At 44.2% G+C, this 20,986-nt stretch overlaps 1 protein-coding gene across 1 annotated transcript in view; it reads right to left on the bottom strand.

The window, feature by feature from the left end:
- Nucleotides 1-20,986, bottom strand: part of nr3c1 (nuclear receptor subfamily 3, group C, member 1 (glucocorticoid receptor)) — a 148,499-nt gene that overhangs the window by 51,775 nt on the left and 75,738 nt on the right. Inside the window, exon 3 of the mRNA XM_060915229.1 lies at nt 1,077-1,240. Coding sequence (XP_060771212.1) covers nt 1,077-1,240 — 164 coding nt within the window. The remainder of the gene's footprint in view (nt 1-1,076; nt 1,241-20,986) is intronic.

The raw sequence follows: 20,986 nt of genomic DNA on the forward strand, positions 1-20,986 counted from the left end.
TGCCCAATCTGGCAACACTGCATGCCTTTCCGGTCAAGTGATTGTGATTGGCTTGTGGCACACCTAGCCAGCCAATGAGCTGCTTGTTTACAGATTCGCTCCCCGCGTCGCAACCAGAATGGCGACCGCTTAAAAGAAATGAATGCTCTGCCAGTGGCGAGTGTGGACGTTGCGTGACTCGCAGAAGATTGTCGCAGGTCGGCGAAAAAACGACTTACTAATAGATATAAAAAAATAAAAGTAATTTAAGTAAGTTTAAAATGTAATTTAAATAAAAAGTAAAGTATTCATAAATTGAAGTTTGGAAGCGCCTCTGTTTTTGGGCTGAGGAGAAGTTTGAAAGGGTGTACCGCGATTCTGCCTTCTTGTATCGCGATACGGATCGTGGCTCTGCGTATCGCGATTTCGATACGCATATCGTTACAGCCCTTATTTATATATAAAATAATAGGGCACCAATACTTTTGCACAGCACTGTATATATCTAAATAAGACACGTTTTCCAACAGCACACCGCGGCAGCCTGAGAATCTCTCTCTCTCTCTCTCACACGCGCACAGTGACACCATGCTGGTAATCTCATCTTAACACACTGAAGCTCAGAGAGACAGCGGAGGCGGACATCAGCAGTATTTACAGAGTTGAGTTACCATCTGCGCTCTGTCCTGAGCGCCATCCTTTAATTCACACAAAACTAACGAACAGAACACTGAACCGTCCCCAGACGGCGTTCGGAGATAAATAAAGCCTTATTAATATTCAGACAAAGTCTACAAGTTTATTATAATAAATGAATAAAACATGGTAAAGGCAACAGGTTCTGTACGTGACGCAAATCGGCGCAGAACGAAGCCCTTTAATGGACGGGTTGTGTCCTGGTCCTGCGTTTGGATGATTTTTGAGACAGAAACGCAGCACAGACGAACCATACTGCGAGCGTTACACCACACAGTGCAAATTAACAAACGCACATTTTATTCTGGTTCTGTTCACCCGAGGTGCTGATGCACAGGCCGGGTTTCTGTGCGTCAGCTGTGAAGGATGTATGAAAGTGTGTGTGTTAGCGAGTCCCTCACCTTCCACAGCTCTTTTGAAGAAGACCTTGCAGCTGCCGCAGGTGAGCACCCCGTAGTGGCAACCCGACGCCTCGTCTGAACACACCAGGCAGATTTTGTGTGTGCCGCTGGGCTTCCCTGTGCCTGAGGATGTGGCAGTGTTGGCCTCAGGCCTGGCAGTTGAGCTAACACACACACAAAGAAAAAAAAGCGATATCATTATGCTACTTCAGTACGATCAGCCTCAAAGTATGATTTTTATAGTAATTTATTGAAGCAAATTTTTTTTGACTCATTCCCTTCAATAAAAGTGTTAAAGAAGGAGAATACACATGTAGATAAAGTCACAAAACATGCCGTCATCTGATATCATAAACACAGGCAAGGAAGTAAATAAATAAACAGATATATAAATTGGGCGGCATGGTGGTGTAGTGGTTAGCGCTGTCGCCTCACAGCAAGAAGGTCCGGGTTCGAGCCCCGTGGCCGGCGAGGGCCTTTCTATGTGGAGTTTGCATGTTCTCCCCGTGTCCGCGTGGGTTTCCTCCGGGTGCTCCGGTTTCCCCCACAGTCCAAAGACATGCAGGTTAGGTTAACTGGTGACTCTAAATTGAGCGTAGGTGTGAATGTGAGTGTGAATGGTTGTCTGTGTCTATGTGTCAGCCCTGTGATGACCTGGCGACTTGTCCAGGGTGTACCCCGCCTTTCGCCCGTAGTCAGCTGGGATAGGCTCCAGCTCGCCTGCGACCCTGTAGAACAGGATAAAGCGGCTAGAGATGATGAGATGAGATGAGATAAAGCATGCAAATGCATACAGTGCTGTGCAAAAATATTGGCGCCCCCATACAAACTTTATTATAGATTTCTATTTAACGACTTCTACATTATCGAGTGACCACGAGTTGGCCTAGTGTTTAGCGTGTCTGCTTCTTGATCAGGAGATCGCGAGTTTTACCCACGGTCGGGTCATACCAAAGACCATCATAAAAATGGTACCTACTGTCGTCTAGTAAGCCACGCAGAAATACAGATGCGAGCGCAGAGTCAAACTCTTGCAGTTACCAGAGGACCCGCCCCCCACTGTAACCCTAGCTATGTAAATGGCGAGAGGCCGAGGGCTACGGAAATGGAGATCGGCGCCGCCCTATGCGCCACATGGCGAGGGAAGGACTTTGATTGATTGATTGATTGATTGATTGAGTCAAAACATTACAAAAACATTTTGGAGTTCCAAACGTACGTTTGTTCTCCAGGACAAAATTAAATGTTACGGAAAAACAAAAGTTTGTATCTGAGCAGCATGTTCCATAAGAGAGCACTTTTCAGATTAAAACCGGAAACGTAATGAAGGCTGCTGGGTTTTGGTGCAAAATGAAGAAGCGAGTGTGACAGTCAACATGTCCAGAAGAACTGCGGCTGGTTCTGTAAGATACTCAGTAAACCCTACAGCTCATTTCCGCATAAAACTGCACTCATTGTACCTGAGGCTATTTTATTTTTTAAGCAAAGGGTCGTCTCACACCAAATATTGACTTTGTTTCATTTATTATGGCTTACTGATTACGGTTTATAGCATTTTTTTTATGATGAAACATTTCATTTCATTATTTTAAGTCATTTTTGTTCTACAGCATTTCTTTACACGTGCCTAAGACTTTTGTACAGAACTGTACATAAATAAGTGAATACATTTTACATAAGTAAATAAATAACCAGATTCATAAACAAACATGCCAGTCAACAAGTAGGTAAGAGTAAGGAAACAAATTTTACTTATTTGCATGTAAGTAAAAAAAAAAAAAACAGGCAGGTATGCAAATAAGTAGCGATCAGCCAGTCGACATTCCACTGCCTTGGAATGTTTATCAGATTTTATTATTTAAATCTAGCAATGCCATTTAATGCAATGCAACTGTTACAAAAAACAAAACAACTCGCCCTCACTGTAAACTCGCCCCAAAAAAGTTTAATTTCTTCAAGAAGCTCTTACAAAACACTCAGCCTCGTCCCCCCAATTCATCACCTCTCTGCTTGAAGAACTTCCTGTCTTTAGCTTTTAATATCGCTCTCTTCAGACGCAGCACGCTTGGACAGTTTTTATGCTCATCATCACAGAAACCCATTTGCTCTGCGTGCGAGAGAGAGATCTGTTCCCCGCACGGCCTGCCAAATCACAGAGCTGTGAATTAGCTCTGACATCTGGACATGCCGGAGTGTCAGATTCAACCCAAAGGTCACTTCAGAGATGAAACTGAGCTGTGGGTGTTGGTGTGGCCAGCAGGGGGCGGTGAGAGCCTGCAGCGTGTGAGCTGAGCCCTGCCCTGCAGCCACAGCGGCACACAACCGAGCGCATGAGGCTGCATCAACAACCAACAACGTGCCCCCCCACACACACACACACACACAGAGAGAGAGAGAGAGAGAGAGAGGAGGGGAGAGAAGGGGGGGAGAGAGAGAAGAGAGAAGAGGGGAGGGGGAGAGAGATAAGAGAGAGGAGGACAGAGAGAGAAGAGGGGGAGAGAGATATGAGAGAGGAGGACAGAGAGAGAAGAGGAGAGAAGAGGGGAGAGAGAGAGGGGGGAAAGAGAGAGAGAGAGGGGGAGAGAGAGAGAGAGGAGAGAGAGAAGAGGGGGAGAGAGATACGAGAGAGGAGGACAGAGAGAAGAGGGGGAGAGAGAGAGGGAGAGAGAGGAGAGAGAGATAGAGAGGAGGACAGAGAGAGAAGAGGGGGAGAGAGATATGAGAGAGGAGGACAGAGAGAGAAGAGGAGAGAAGAGGGGAGAGAGAGAGAGAGAGAGAGGGGAAAGAGAGAGAGAGAGAGGAGGACAGAGAGAGGGGAGAGAGAGAGAGAGGGGAGAGAGAGAGAGAGGGGAGAGAGAGAGAGGAGGACAGAGAGAGAAGAGGGGAGGGAGGGAGAGAGATATCAGAGAGGAGGACAGAGAGGAGGACAGAAAGGGAAGAGGAGAGAAGGGGGGGGGGGAGAGGACAGAGAGAGAAGGAGAGAGACAGAGAGAGAAAGGAGAGGAGAGAGAGAGACAGAGAGAGAGAAAGGAGAGGAGAGAGAGAGAGACAGAGAGAGAAAGGAGAAAGAAGAGGAGAGAGAAGAGGAGAGAGAAAAGGAGAGACAGAGAGAGAAAGGAGAGAGAGAAAGGAGAGAGGACAGAGAGAGATATCAGAGAGGAGGACAGAGAGGAGGACAGAAAGGGAAGAGGAGAGAAGAGGGGGAGAGAGAGAGGACAGAGAGAGAAGAGGAGAGAGAGACAGAGAGAGAAAGGAGAGGAGAGAGAGAGAGACAGAGAGAGAGAAAGGAGAGGAGAGAGAGAGAGAGACAGAGAGAGAAAGGAGAAAGAAGAGGAGAGAGAAGAGGAGAGAGAAGAGGAGAGAGAAAAGGAGAGACAGAGAGAGAAAGGAGAGAGAAAGGAGAGAGGACAGAGAGAGATATCAGAGAGGAGGACAGAGAGGAGGACAGAAAGGGAAGAGGAGAGAAGAGGGGGAGAGAGAGAGGACAGAGAGAGAAGAGGAGAGAGAGACAGAGAGAGAAAGGAGAGGAGAGAGAGAGAGACAGAGAGAGAGAAAGGAGAGGAGAGAGAGAGAGAGACAGAGAGAGAAAGGAGAAAGAAGAGGAGAGAGAAGAGGAGAGAGAAAAGGAGAGACAGAGAGAAAGGAGAGAGAGAAAGGAGAGAGGACAGAGAGAGATATCAGAGAGGAGGACAGAGAGAGAAGAGAAGAGGGGGAGAGAGAGGACAGAGAGAAGAGGAGAGAGAAAAGGAGAGAGAAAGGAGAGGAGAGAGAGAAAACAGAAATACGGAGGGTACAGTGTGTGAAACGGTGCCAAACGCACGGCCTACATACAAATAATATGCAGCAAGGACAAAAGAAACCCCCCCACAAATAAACGATAGAACCACAGAGCAGCGGGATAGAAGAAGATCTGGCGTTAAAGCTTTGAATATGTTCACATGCTCAAGTCTCAGTCGCTTCTAAATAAACGCATCAGTGTTTCACAGTTTCTATAAACGTGCACTACTGTTCGCCTCAGCCTCAGACGCCGTGCCCGCAGCGAACCGACTGCCTCCTTCCCTTTTCTAGCTGCAGAGCTCTTCAGAATCTTAAATCTCGCCGGTTCTCCACAATCGGGTGTTCTGGGGTGTAAAACTTGGGGCTGAGACGTGATCTGGATCTGTTAAAGCGTAACGATATATAAAGTTCAAATCTGATACCGATGTGGTACGATACGATCAGATGGAACAAAATGGTTAGCTTAGAATGGTGCGTCATACAAAGGGGCGTGTCTGAAGCACAGGGACTTATCCAATCTCCTGATCGCTCGCTGTGCACTCAGTCACACAGTTTGACACGTGATTCTGAATCCTGCGCTCTTCATCACTCAATATGAACTAAAGACCCGGAATCCGTTTTTTTCTCCAGTTAGCACATATATGTTATTTCCCAGCTGGGAGGTCCGTATGGTGAAATACCGTGACCGAGGTCTTGAAAGTACTGAGCGAGGCCCTCTGGGCCGAGGTCAGTATTCAATGTGCATTATTTACCATTCTGCACCCTGCTGTAAATTATTTGTACCCTGCTATTCTCCCAAACTTTGAAGCCCCTGCCCTGGCGACAGATTTGCTCTTATCTGATTGGTTGCTGCCCAAATTAATTGCCCTGTGTCTCACCTGGTTGCCCGTTGCTGGCAACACTACCCAAAAAGTTGCCCTGTGTATCATCAGCTTTAGACTTTGACAGCTCCTCAATCTGAGCTACATCCTGATATTTGCTCAGATGTTCCTACGATATTTTCTTGGTTCTATTTTCCAAAACAGAAACAAACCAGGAGCTTAACTGACATCACTGCATCCCAGACCAGGCAGTTACTAAGGAGGAATGAATGAACACTGAGTGTACAATTAATCATCAATAAACTTCATCTTATTTTTTCTTGACGCTTCAAATCTGATCACTCGCAAACAAAAGTAAAAATCGGTACCTTATGGGTCCATGTGGCTACTGCTTATAAATAAAATAGTTTTCGGATCCCATGTCCACATGGTAAATATAGCGCGCATATATATATATATATATATATATATATATATATATATATATATATATATATTACTCTATGACACAGTAGCCACATAAACCCAGTTCCGATACACACCACTAGTTTAAACCAGATGCCGATAAAAACAAAACAAATCTGTGTAGAACGCATTCTCTGCTCATTCTGTACTCAATGCATTCTGTCTATTTAAGGTGCAATCTAAAACTTACATACGGTCAGATCTGTAAGTCTTCAGTTACATAACAGCAGGTTTATTTTCACGGAGCAGCCGTGGGTATGAGTCAGTCCTGCGATATATATATATATACACACACAGTGGTGCTTGAAAGTTTGTGAACCCTTTAGAATTTTCTATATTTCTGCATAAATATGACCCAAAACATCATCAGATTTTCACACAAGTCCTAAAAGTAGATAAAGAGAACCCAGTTAAACAAATGAGACAAAATTATTATACTTGGCCATTTATTTATTGAGGAAAATGATCCAATATTACATATCTGTGAGTGGCAAAAGTGTGTGAACCTCTAGGATTAGCAGTTAATTTGAAGGTGAAATTAGAGTCGGGTGTTTTCAATCAATGGGATGACAATCAGGTGTGAGTGGGCACCCTGTTTTATTTAAAGAACAGGGATCTATCAAAGTCTGATCTTCGCAACACATGTTTGTGGAAGTGTATCATGGCACGAACAAAGGAGATTTCTGAGGACCTTGTTGAAGCTCATCAGGCTGGAAAAGGTTACAAAACCATCTCTAAAGAGTTTGGACTCCACCAATCCACAGTCAGACAGATTGTGTACAAATGGAGGAAATTCAAGACCATTGTTACCCTCCCCAGGAGTGGTCGACCAACAAAGATCACTCCAAGAGCAAGGCGTGTCATAGTCGGCGAGGTCACAAAGGACCCCAGGGTAACTTCTAAGCAACTGAAGGCCTCTCTCACATTGGCTAATGTTAATGTTCATGAGTCCACCATCAGGAGAACACTGAACAACAATGGTGTGCATGGCAGGGTTGCAAGGAGAAAGCCACTGCTCTCCAAAAAGAACATTGCTGCTCATCTGCAGTTTGCTAAAGGTCATGTAGACAAGCCAGAAGGCTATTGGAAAAATGTTTTGTGGATGGACGAGACCAAAATAGAACTTTTTGGTTTAAATGAGAAGCGTTATGTTTGGAGCAAGGAAAACACTGCATTCCAGCATAAAAACCTTATCCCATCTGTGAAACATGGTGGTGGTGGTAGTATCATGGTTTGGGCCTGTTTTGCTGCATCTGGGCCAGGACGGCTTGCCATCATTGATGGAACAATGAATTCTGAATTATACCAGCGAATTCTAAAGGAAAATATCAGGACATCTGTCCATGAACTGAATCTCAAGAGAAGGTGGGTCATGCAGCAAGACAACATCCCTAAGCACACAAGTCGCTCTACCAAAGAATGGTTAAAGAAGAATAAAGTTAATGTTTTGGAATGGCCAAGTCAAAGTCCTGACCTTAATCCAATGGAACAGAGTTGAAGCTGTTCTGTACGGAGGAATGGGTTAAAATTCCTCCGGTGTGCAGGACTGATCAACAGTTACCGCAAACGTTTAGTTGCAGTTATTACTGCACAAGGGGGTCACACCAGATACTGAAAGCAAAGGTTCACATACTTTTGCCACTCACAGATATGTAATATTGGATCATTTTCCTCAATAAATAAATGACCAAGTATAATATTTTTGTCTCATTTGTTTAACTGGGTTCTCTTTGTCTACTTTTAGGACTTGTGTGAAAATCTGATGTTGTTTTAGGTCCTATTTATGCAGAAATATAGAAAATTCTAAAGGGTTCACAAACTTTCAAGCACCACCGTACACATTTATATACTGTATATAAAGCCGGGGTGGACGGCCCACATCCCCGCCCCGCTCCCAGTAGGAGTCTGTCAAATGGCCACTCATCATTCACATGAGTTTACTTTTTTTTTTTTTGCTAACCCCGCCTCCCTCTTCAACCCCCAACCCAACAGCCCCACCTCCTTCTCAGCACCTTGCTCACTCTTTTTTTTATTTCTCTTTACATTTCTTAAAATTATCCAATGGGTGGAGTTAGGTTCTAGAGCTAGGGGTGAACTTACCCTTTAAAGAAAGTTAATTTGCTTGATGAAACAAGCTCAGTTTCCACGCCGCCCCTTTGACTTGAGCATGACGACAAAAGAGTCACCCAAGAAGCTTAAGTGTAATGAAACAGAGCAGTGGAAATGGCGGATACTGTTGCAACGTGTTCTATACAGCTGTACATGGAAGAAGACAGTTACGAAGGGGACATGCTCAGTGCCAGAGCAGTGCGTCTACTCGATACCAACAGCACCATGACACAAAACTGTGAATTCTGTCATAACACTGAGACTCGAACATACAATCCTGTAGTACAGAGTACTGCATAAACACTAATATGGTTCCAGAAGGCTCCTTTAATCCACAGGTTCTCCTGCTAGTTGCTCTCAACAACAAAATCAGGAGGTTACTGGGTTCGAACCTGGTTCTTCTGTTAACATGTCCATAATTTCAACTCGGCCAAGGCAATGTCAATATTGATACTGTGATAATACTGTATTGTCAGTATTACAGTTTCAGTACCGGTCAAACGTTTGGACGTCATGTCTTAAAGTAATAATGGATGCCGTTTCTCTTTACTTAGTTGAGTGGTTCCTGACATAATATGGATTACTGTAGTTGTAGTATGAATAGGGCCATTTACTGTATTTTTATTATTTTTATTTACTATTTGATCTCAAACCCATTAAGGCGGCAAGAAACTTGTCCACTAATTACCTTTTGAAGAGACACACCTGTGAATTGAACTGAAAAGCATTCCAGGTGACTACCTCATTTAAGATAATGCCAGTAGTGTGTAAAGAGTCATCAAGATAAACGCTGGAGAATCTAAAATATGAAACGTTCCGTATGTTATTTCATAGGTTCTGTCGTCATCAGCGTTGTTCGAAAATAGTCACAATACAGAAAAACCTATGAAGGAGTAGAGTGGGGTGTACAAACTTTTGACTCGTTCTGTCCTGGTTCGATGAATGTGGAATACTTTTCCACTCTGTATATGCTTTGTACACTTTTCTAACCACAAGCTTCAGGATCTTCAAGGCTTCGTTCTAATTGGCTCTCCACACGTCTGTGTGTACAAACTTTCGCACAGGAAAATAAAATTTGGTCGTGTTCCCCCCCCCCCCCCCCACTAAATGCACCAGACTCGACTGCGAGTGCTAGAACTCTGGTTCGCAATATTAGCGGTTTGTTAGCAAATCTAAATATTATGGTGATGTAAAAATATCTTCAAGTGTTATGATATCTATGATATCTTCTTGTCATATCGCTCAAGGTAAATTACAGCTCAGTATATAATCAATGAAGTTTTTTTTTTTTTTAAATAAAGAAGCCAATTCTTGAAAGCACTGTGAGATGCCAGTATGGATGGAGATCGATAAGATCCTGATGACGCACCTCTGGGAAAAGCCATTGTCTGTAGCTTTCTCGTGTTCGAGTATTGCATTGCAGTCAAAGTCAGGCTGGAAACTATAGAAGACAGACTGGCGCTTATAAATAGACCTGCAACAATTATCCGTGCTGGCTGTATGATGATCGTATAACGATAGATGGAGAAGTTTATCACACATGTATATCATACTGGAGACGAATGAACAAGCAGCATTTTAATTAACAATTATTCGAATTATCTCTCTCTCTCTCTCCTCCCCCCAAATCTATCCCTCTGAGTTACATGTCGGTCCTGGGATCGAGATCCTGACCTCTTCTGCTCTTCGGACCTGCCTGATCCGTCCTGGTGCCCTGTGTCTGGTAGGAGTCTCATCGCATCGCTCCTGTAGAGGACGGCCCCATGTGGACAGTTGGGGGTCGCGCCTGGAGGACGCTCTGGACTCTTGTAGTGGTGCTTTTGTGGCTGGGGACTGCAGTTGACTTGCTGACTTTGGGACTGCGGTTGCCGTGGACGGTTTTGCGCTCGGGTTTCCGTCGGTGGGGGGTTTATAGCATCAACGAAGCTGACTTTGTTAGGACTGTTAATGTTAAAGTCATGTTGTCTGTTGTTGCCCAAATGAGGATGGGTTCCCTTTTGGGTCTGGTTCCTCTTGAGGTTTCTTCCTCATGTCGTCTGAGGGAGTTTTTCCTTGCCACCGTCGCCACAGGCTTGCTCATTGGGGATAGATCAGGAATAAAATTAGCTCATGTTTTAAGTCGTTCAAATTCTGTAAAGCTGCTTCGCGACAATGTTTATTGTTAAAAGCGCTATACAAATAAACTTGACTTGACTTCGTATCGGTTATTATTCACTGAGCCTGAAGCGGATAACTGCTTTAGTATAAATACACAGGTGATTTTTAATTTTTTAAAAAAAATCGTATTAAAAATAATTTATTTCAAACTTCAAAAGCAGAATGCAAATGTAATCACAGCACAGCGCAGACTTGTCTCACTTATCTACGCCGAATCACATAAAATACTTTGTTTTGAAATTGATAAAATAAATCACAATTCCACCTCACCTTTGAACAGTTTTAGACCAAACTTCATAGCATCTTTAGCGCTTTTAGGAACAGCGTCATTTCATAATTTAATTCTTCCTCACTTACGGTGACAAAGTGATCGGCCGCCATTTTGCCAAGTCATTCGAGGCGATTCTATCCGCATTCACTGGATATGAGCAATCACGCGCTCTGATTGGCTACTCTACTACTAGGCTATCAGCTCATATACCATGAGCAGAGAAAAACAAAATGGCAGCGCGTGTTGCTGAACCAACCAAGGATGAAATAAAAACTCGAGTCAAAAACAAAACATCAAAAATTACCAAGTATCTAAAAGAAACAGAAATAGCTAAAAGGATATCGTCCCCACCTTCAATATCTCCTGTTCCACACTCCAGCCCAGTTGGTGGCGGTAATGCACCTTTAAGTTGGTTTGCCAACCGCTAAAAAACCCACCCTGTGTCTGAAATCGCTCACTCGTTCACTACTCCCTATATAGGGAATTACGATATAGAGGACTATACAGTGAGCTCATTGGTAAAATAAAAAAAAAAAAACGCTTTCGGACACGAGTCCGTCGCGCTGGTATTTACGTCATTACTGTCGCACAATTAAAACGTGCCAGATCAGCCGGCTGGTGGGTTTCAAAATAATAAACACATGCATTTATTTTGTGATAAATCCATATTATACTGAGCGCATTTCCCACATTAATCAATATAAAGTCCCTGCATCTTTCAGTTTTTTTTTTTTTTACATCAAGGCTAAATAATTTCTTCTTTGCCGCTGCCTTTCATTAAATCAAATTTCAGACTTTTAATTTGATTTCTTTCAGCGTGACCACAATGCGTGACGGGATATATTGCTTTGGTTAGTGACCATCGGTTGTACTCTACTTTTCGTGATACACTGTGGGATACTTTGAGTGCACTATACAGGGTGTAATAATTCTTATCATTTCGGACAGCACTACAAAATGGCGTCTTCACTGTACAGTGCCCTATATAGTGAGTAGGGAGCGATTTCGGACACAGGGCCTAAAGAAGTAGAAGTAACCCGCCCCAAAAATACAAGAAAAAAAATAAAAGCAACAAAATATGGAATATAAGTATTTGATGGTAGGAACGTATCTTTTTTTTTTATTTTTCAAGAATTATCATTGCATTTTTCACAAATTACTACGGTCATTTCGCCAGTTTGTTTACATTCTAAGCAGAAATTATTTTGTCAGACGTTTTGTATGAGGTTTTTATTATTGGGGAAGCCATGGCCTAATGGTTAGAGAAACAGCTTTGGGACCAAAAGGTTGCTGGTTCGATTCCCTGGACCAGCAGGACTGGCTTAAGTACCCTTGAGCAAGGCACCTAACCCCCAGCCACTCCGGCAAGAGTGGTGGCGTACCTTATGTCTGATTAGCCAATGAAAAACTGATGAGTGTGATTATCAGTTCGGGCATTGAACCTGACCGGGCGCATGCGCACGCAGCGACTGGCAGTAGTAGCAGTGTTGCGATGTTTGTTTGTTTTTTCGCCAAGTGTCTATTTCGCTGGTAAGAGTACCACAACATTAGTTATTATCAAGGCACAACATTTTGTCACTACCAGCCAACATGGAGTGGACTGTTGTGTTCGTTCTAGTGGTGCTATGGGCCTATCTGGGGGCAGGCTGGCATACTACGCTGAAACCGACCAGAATCTTATACACCAGAGACTTTCTGTTAAGTTTTGAGAAGTCCACGGGCACGGAACCACCCCCGGATCTATAGTTTCCTAACATCACAGACTTCTATGCTGACAATGCAAAGGGGAACTTTTCCAACTTTTCTCGCCGCAAAATAAGGAAGCGAGGTAGGAGAGGCGAGGTACGTGAGCGAGTAAGACGGCCCTTGTCGCGCATTCCTTTGCCCTCTATTATCTTGACTAATGATCAGTCTCTCCGAAATAAAACAGATGATCTGCTAGCTCTTGTCCACTACCAGCAGGAGTCTAAAAATGCTTGTATCCTGGCCCTGACTGAAACTTGGCTGGGGGAGATGGACTATGACAGTGACCTGGAGATTGATGGCTTTGGGGTGCCATTACGCATGGACCGGGTTGCCTCGACCACTGGCAAGACACACGGAGGCGGTGTATGTTTGTACATAAATGAGCGCTGGTGTAAAACAACACTAGTGAGAGAAAAACTGGTGTACCAAAGACATTGAATTGCTCTCCGTTTCCGCGCGTCCCTTCTACCTGCCTCGGGAATTCCTGCAGATCTTCGTGACTGTTGTTTACATTCATCCAAAAGCTAATGAAAGCTCCGCATTGGACTTGATCCAACAGATGGCGCATAAACTACAGGCACTCTCCCCCGATGCCCCCAATCTTATTTTAGACGACTTCAATCACTGGTCGTTGGATAAAGTGCTCAGGTGCTTCGATAAATATGTTCACTGCCCTACCAGAAAAGGGAAGACACTGGACCAATGCTACGGCACAATCAAAAGGTGCCTATAATTCTATCCCTCTCCCCCTTCTGGGTTCTGCTGATCACAGCTGTGTGCACCTCATTCCAGCCTACCGCACATGCTTACAAAGGGGGAAAGTGACCACTAAAACAGTGAAAGTGTGGACGGAGGAGACTATGCTGACCCTGCAAGGGTGTCTGGACTGAACTGTGTGGGAGGAGTTCATCCAGTCATCTCGGGACATAAACGAGCTCACAGATGTGGTCAGCTCATGGGTGACTTACTGCGAGGACACGGTCATCCCCACTAAAGTCATCAAAACCTACCCCAATAACAAGCCCTGGGTTAGCAAACATCTCAAAGCCTTGTTAAACAAACAAACAAAAAAAAAGCAGGTTTTTAAGCAAAACAACATTCTTGAGCTAAAAAAATATTCAAAAGGACATTAAACAAGAACTAAGGAAGGCTAAGCTGGAATATAAACACAAAGTAGAGCTTAAATTGAGCAGCAATAGCCTGGGCTCAGCATGGGACTCTGTCAGAACCATGGTTGGGCTAAATGACAAAACACTGAAAAAAAGTGGTTTTGGAGGGCTTTTCATCAGATTTAGCCCTAGCCCAGGAGCTAAACATGTTTTATTCAAGATTTGACAAATATAATTTTAGAAATGAAATTTCAGCTCTAAAACAAAGTTTGCTAGCCTCCACCCAGTCAGCAGCCTGTTTTTCTCTACACAGTGTGGTAAGAACTTTTAAACACTGTAAAGCCAAAACAAGCCCTGGATCTGACAATATTTGTGGTCGTGTGCTATCCCGCTGCGCAGAGCAATTAGGCCCAATTTTTAAATATATTTTTAATATATGTCACTGCAACTTCAAAAACGGTTCCTGACTTATGGAAACAATCCATGATAGTTCCCATAGCTAAAAACAGCCACCCAAAGTCTCTTAATGACTACAGGCCCATAGCCCTAACCTCACTTGTAATGAAGTCCTTTGAAAAACTGGTCAAAAAGGAAATTATTTTAAAGACTGACCATCTCCTCGACCCCTTACAATTTGCATATCGATCCAATAGGGGGGTCTAGGATGCAATTATAACCTTGTTCAACTTCATTCTTAAACATCTTGAGGGCTCCAAGACTCATGCCAGGACACTGTCAAGCAGCAGGCCCGGACAAGGTGTGTCCCCGACTACTGAAGACCTGCGTTGCTGAACTGGGTGAACCACTCCAACACATTTTCAACCTCAGCCTGCAGTTGGGGAGAGTGCCCACCCTCTGGAAGACATCATGCATCGTTCCAGTTCCCAAGAAGAACCGGCCCAGCGAGCTGACCGACTTCTGACCGGTGGCACTCACTTCACATCTGATGAAGACGTTGGAGCGGCTCTTCCTCAGCCTTCTCAGACCCCAGGTGCAACATGCCCAGGACTGTCTGCAGTTTGCATACCGGGCAGGTGTTGGTGTGGAAGACGCCATCCTCTACCTGCTACACCGAGCCCACTCGCATCTGGATAAGGGAAATGTCACAGTGAGGATCCTCTTCTTAGACTTCTCGAGTGCCTTCAACACCATCCAGCCCCTTCTGCTTCAGGACAAACTGAACAGGATGCGAGTGGACCCCTGCCTGGTCACCTGGATCTCCAGCTTCCTCACCGACAGGCCGTAGTACGTCAGGCTGAAGGACATCACATCTGACACTGTGATTAGCAGCACTGAAGCACCCCAGGGCACGGTGCTGGCCCCTCTTCTCTTCACCCTGTACACCGCGGACTTCTGCTACAACTCGGAGCTGTGTCACATTCAGAAGTTCGCCGATGACACGGCCATCGTGGGGTGTATCAGGGACGACACAGAGGAGTATAGGAGCCTGGTGAGGGACTTTGCCATTTGGTGCAACATGAACCATCTGCAGCTCAACACCTCGAAGACCAAGGAGCTGGTCATTGACTTTGTGACCTTGGTCTGGACCTCCCAACCAGTTCTGATCGAGGGAGTCAAGGTGGAGGCTGTGGATTCCTACAGGTACCTCGGGCTCTGGCTGGACAGCAAGCTGGACTGGACTTGCAACACCAACCACCTGTACAGGAAGGGACAGAGCAGGCTGTACTTCCTGAGGAGGCTGCGGTCCTTTAACATCTGCAGGAAACTCCTGTGGATGTTCTATCAGTCCGTGGTTGCCAGTGTCCTGTTTTACACCGTGGTGTGCTGGGGGGGCAGCACATCCAAGAAGGACACATCCAGGCTGGACAAACTGATCAGGCGGGCCGGCTCTGTGGTCGGCATGAAGCTGGACTCTCTGGTGACGGTGGCAGAGAAGACGACTATGGACAAAATACTGAACATCATGGACGATGCCAGTCACCCTCTGCACACCGTCATCGGCAACCAGAGGAGCCTGTTCAGTGACAGAATGCTCCTTCCCAAGTGCAGGACGAACAGACTCAAAAACTCCTTTGTCCCTCACACCATCAGACTGTACAACTCCTCTCTGGGGGGGAGGAGGGGTAACAGGAGGACAGATGACAGGAAGGAGCAGTAGCCTAGCCTGACAATAAGCAATACTGGACAATGTGCAATATAATGTGCAATGCCTCTTCTGTTGGACCTTTTTTCCCCTTCCTCTTCCCCATATCTTATTCTTTTTTATATTTGTATCTGCAAATACCTAATTTAATTTAACTAGAAGTTTTTCTCGATTTCTATTCTCTGTTTATCCTGTAATGATGCTACTGGAATTTTAATTTCCCTGAGGGAACCCTCACAAAGGGATCAATAAAGTGCTATCTAATCTAATCTAATCTAATCTAATCTAATCTAATCTAATCTAATCTAATCTAATCTAATCTAATCTAATCTAATCTAATCTAATCTAATCTGTTTGTGGACTTCTCATCAGCCTTCAACACCATACAGCCCCACCTACTGGTGCAGAAGCTACTCGACCGCTTTCAGCTGGACACTAGCATGTCCAGCTGGATTCTCAACTTCCTCACCAATAGATCCCAGAGAGTGAGAGTAAATGGCCACTGGTCTGGATTATCCTTTACATCTACAGGCTCTCCTCAGGACTGTGTTCTTTCTCCTCTCCTCTACATCCTTTACACGGACGACTGTCGATCTGGGATGGACAGCCGTCATACTGTAAAGTTTGCAGATGACACAGTCATTGTGAGTTTGCTGAAGGACAGTGATGCCCCTTTTCCACCAAAGCAGTTCCAGGGCTGGTTCAGGGCCAGTGTTTAGTTTGGAACCGGGTTTTCTGTTTCCACTGACAAAGAACTGGCTCTGGGGCCAGAAAAACCGGTTCCAGGCTAGCACCAACTCTCTGCTGGGCCAGAGGAAAGAACCGCTTACGTCAGCGGGGGGGGGGGGGGGGGGGGGGGGGGCAGAGTTGTTAAGACCGACAACAATAACAAGACCGCGAAAGATCGCCATTTTTAAGCAACGAGAAGCAGCAGCTGTACAAACGCGAAGTCATCTATTATTTTTATTGTTGTTGTTGCTGCTGCTTCTTCCGCGTTGTTTTTGCTTCGATATTCGCGCCAAGGTTTATGCAAACGTAGCGACGTAACTGACGTATACAACGACGTAACGACGTGTCTTCTCTTAGCACCGCGAGCGATGGAAAAGCAAACTGGTTCTCAGCTGGCTCGCAAGTTGAATGAGTTGTGAACCAGCACCAGCCCCGAACCAGCCCTGGAACTGATTTGGTGGAAAAGGGATATGAGACATCACACGGCCCCATCATAGACTACTTTGTGAACTGGTGTCAGGAAGCTTTTCTGGAGTAAGACCAAGGACCGGTGTATTGATTTTAGGCACAAAGACACCAAAACAAACATCGATGGGCAGGACATTGAAATAGTCCAACAATACAAGTATTTGGGTTCCATTATTGATAATAAGTTAAGTTTTAATGGTAACACAGATATGTTGTGTAAAAAAGGGACAGCAACATCTATACTGCCTCAGGAAGCTGGTTTAATGTAGATAAATCTCTAATGACTCTTTTCTACAGATCCTTCATTGAGTCAATACTTACTTTTTCAGCCATCTGTTGGTATGCCCTGCTTAATGTGAAACAGAAAAACGCCATATTTAAGGTCATTAAGGTGTGTAGTAGTGTTACTGGTGTTCAACAGAAAAGTATGTCCGCACCATATGAGGAACAGGTAATTAAGAAGGCTGAATCCGTCCTGTCAAATTACACCCACCCTCTGCATCGCGAATTTCAGGCTTTGCCCTCTGGCTCCCGTTTCAAATATCCATCAGCCCGAATCAACAGATATAAAACACTCCTTTATACCTTCTGCTGTCCAGTTACTGAACTCTATTAGGAAACAAGAGATAACCTCTATACCCCCCCCCACTTTTTATTCTATTTATTATTTTAAATTCTGTGTTTTGAAATGTTTTGTGGAAATGTGTGTGTGTGTGTGTGTGTGTGTGTGTGTGTGTGTGTGTGTGTGTGTGTGTGTGTGTGTGTAAATATGGGTGATACCACTGCAAAATAATTGCCCTAGTGGGACAAATAAAGTATTACTACTACTACTACTACCGACTGACTGACCGACTTATTTATCGAATTTGCAAAAAATAACAATAAAAATACTCCGTTTCTCAAAATCCAGTGACTGTGGATAGAATAAAACAGTTATTCCACTCAATCTTGTCATACATGGCTCATAGCCGAATCGGTGCTACGCGCCTCGTCAGCTATCAGCTCATGTATGACTCCATTTCATGGAATAACTGTTAAATAGTCCGAATCTCTCGACCAATGAGCACGCACGATTTTCTACAATCACCTCCGTATTTATACTAACAGCAAATAACGCTGACTTTTTATGTGTTCATTAGACCACTATTATACACCGTGAAGTGAAGGGCATTACATCACCGAAAAACAACCCCCTCTGAAAGTATTGGAACGGCCAGGCTCAAACCAAGAGCAGACTTTTAGAGCTGTTCTGTTTTTTTCTTAAATAATCAATCAATCAATCAATCAATCAATCAATGTAACCTGGGCAACAAGAAACATCAGTCAGTGATGTGTTCCAGTATATGTGACCACTTGAAAAATGCATGGGTTCAAAAAAAAAAAAGGAGGGGGGGGCTGTTGTATGTGTAGATGTTAACATCTAATATAGATGTTAAATATCAGGAAATGAAAGCTGAAATCTGATCTATCGTCTCATATCCAACTTCTGATCTCAAGCACAAATCTCTTCAGTGTGGCCTTGGTGCTATTCCAATACTTTCAGTAGGAACTGTGTGGAGAGAGCGCATGATTTTATATATGGATCAGAAATATAAGGACTTGTTTTGTTTTGTTTTTTATCCTCAGTAATCACTTACAACATCCCCAGAGCAGCCTGGAGAGCAGTTGTGGGTTAGGTGCCTTGCTCAAGGGCACTTCAGACATTCCTGCTGGTCCAGGGAATCAAACCTGCGACCTTTTGGTCCCAAAGCTAACCATTAGACCATGGCCTCGTGCTTAAATGTTTATAATCTACAAATACATGACACGCATTTAATTCCCTTGGACTGTCAGATGTCGTGATTCAAAATATAGCCCAAGTGCTGCTTAAAGCACCATCTGTCTGATCACATGCCCCAGCATCAGACGTCACGGCCTTGACATGTCCGCGTGCCGGTAGCCACTCATCAGACCCTGGATGTCATGAGATCTAGGTCAATTAAAAATTTCAGTGAATTGTGTTTTGCCAGTGAGATGACTGTCTGACTCACAGCAATGCTTCTTTGCCTGGTCATGCCTTTGGGTTTGTTTTCCTCATAACTGAAAGGCAACTGAACTGAACCACTGCCTTTGATCCCAATATGAGAAGAGTCCACGTGTGCAAATTTATACCCGGACAGACATGCCCTTGCGACCTCCGTTTCCTGTAACACCACCTGCCTTAATTTCCTCACAAAAGCCAAGCATTTGGTGGCTCGGATCATCATGACGTGCTGAGAACCAGAGAATTTTTTTCCCTGAACCACCAAAATGTGACTTTGCCGAGAACAGCAGCAGCAGCTGCACTCTGCAATACATCCGACTCTGGAATCTCCCTATGAAGCAGCAAACTACTATTCAGGTTAATACTCTACTGTAACGCTTACACAGCAGTAAAACGCTTTAACTGCTGATTTTATAGACTGTACTTCGCATAGGATACAATACAGGCAGATCACATGAACACAGCGTCGTCCATCTGATGCCTTGAAAGGCCTCAAGCTTCCACATTCGGTTTATTTTATGACATTAGGCCAAGCTTTTAGTTTCACAAACAGGACGATATGAGTAACATTAACGGTTTCTTGAGGCCTGTCATATATTTGGAAACTGGTGTACCTTCGAGAGTGATCATATTCGCTGTCTGGTTTTTTTCCACTGCCATATCTCTGCAAGGCGCAGTGCACCAGAAAAGGAGGAAATGGTTATTAACGGAGGTTAAAAAAAACAACAACTCAAAACTAGTAACATCACTGCGTTTTTGTATTCAATTGGAACCACGTCATGTCTAATATACAAAGTGTGACTATGGAAAATACTTCAAATCACGGCAGGAAGAAGAATATTCAAAACTCCTCTCTGGTTCTGTCACACCGGTTAGAAGGAAACAGTTTGGATTTTCAGTATTTGTGTGATTAAGTTTGAGGATGAGGTAGAGGATTTCTGGCTGTTCCTAGCAGAGTTATTATAGCTCTGAAAAGTTTCATTATAGTTAGTGTGCTTGTTCTTCTTAAGTTTACTTATTCTGACACGTTTTTTTGGATCCACTACTCCTCCTAGGGCGTTCGAGATAGAGACACTGTTCCAACTCTGAGACGTCTGGCCCCAAGTGGTGTAGTGTGCTTGTATACAGCTTTTGGATCAACGTGCCCGTTCTCTTGTTCTTGTCATTTTTCTTTTGTTTTTTTCCCATAGAGAATGAATAGGGCTCATGAATCGAATCGTCCTACTCGGACACGCTCCATCGCAGATGCACCAAACCTCATGTGATACTTCAGGCCGACTCCCCCGTCACATACATGCAATCGGTTCTGACCCGCACTCATATTTTTCCTTTCTTTGTGCTCATCCCTTTTTCCTCCATAGGCTTGCATTGATTTTTGGCCCCATTGAAAATGAATGGTGTTTCAGGAGAAAACTTTTACTCTCCATCAGTTTTTTTAACCAAGTGACCAAACTTCAAGAAACCTCACTTGATGCCTCAGGCCAAGTCCCCGCACAGATCCATCCCCTCATCTGAGACCTGCACTCATCTTTTCCTTGGTTTTCACGCATCTCTTTTTACCTCCATAGGCTTCAATTGATTTTTGGCCCCATTCAAATGAATGGAGTTTTGCTCAGTAACACTTCACCACACATCCACCAAACTTCATACGGCACCTCAGGCCAAATCACCATCACACACATGATCTCGGTTCTGACCCGCACTCGTCTTTGTCTTGCCTTTCATCCGTCCATTTTTTCTCCATTTTGCCGCTAATCAATGGAAGTTTGACTGAGTCGTTCCTCCCTTCCCCCATAGGTGATGATGCATTTGGCAAGGATCTGCTCATTTGAGACTTTGACAGCAAATCAACTTCAACTCAATGGCCACTTTATTAGGAATACTTACACGCACACACGATAGTAATTAGCATATAAGCATTCACGTGTTACCATGCTAGCTGTTAGCATGTTACCCATTAGCATGTTATCATGAGAGCTGTTAACATGTTAGGATTAGCATGGTAGCATGCAGAGTTTACATGTTTGCTGTTAGCGAGTTCGCCTGAGCATGTTATCATGCTAACTGTTAGCATGTTAGCATGTCACCCTCGGCGTGTTAGCATGCTAAAAGTTAACATACTAGCCATTAG

The sequence above is a fragment of the Neoarius graeffei genome, chromosome 2, assembly GCF_027579695.1.
Source record: "Neoarius graeffei isolate fNeoGra1 chromosome 2, fNeoGra1.pri, whole genome shotgun sequence".
In the NCBI taxonomy this organism is placed as follows: Eukaryota; Metazoa; Chordata; class Actinopteri; order Siluriformes; family Ariidae; genus Neoarius; species Neoarius graeffei.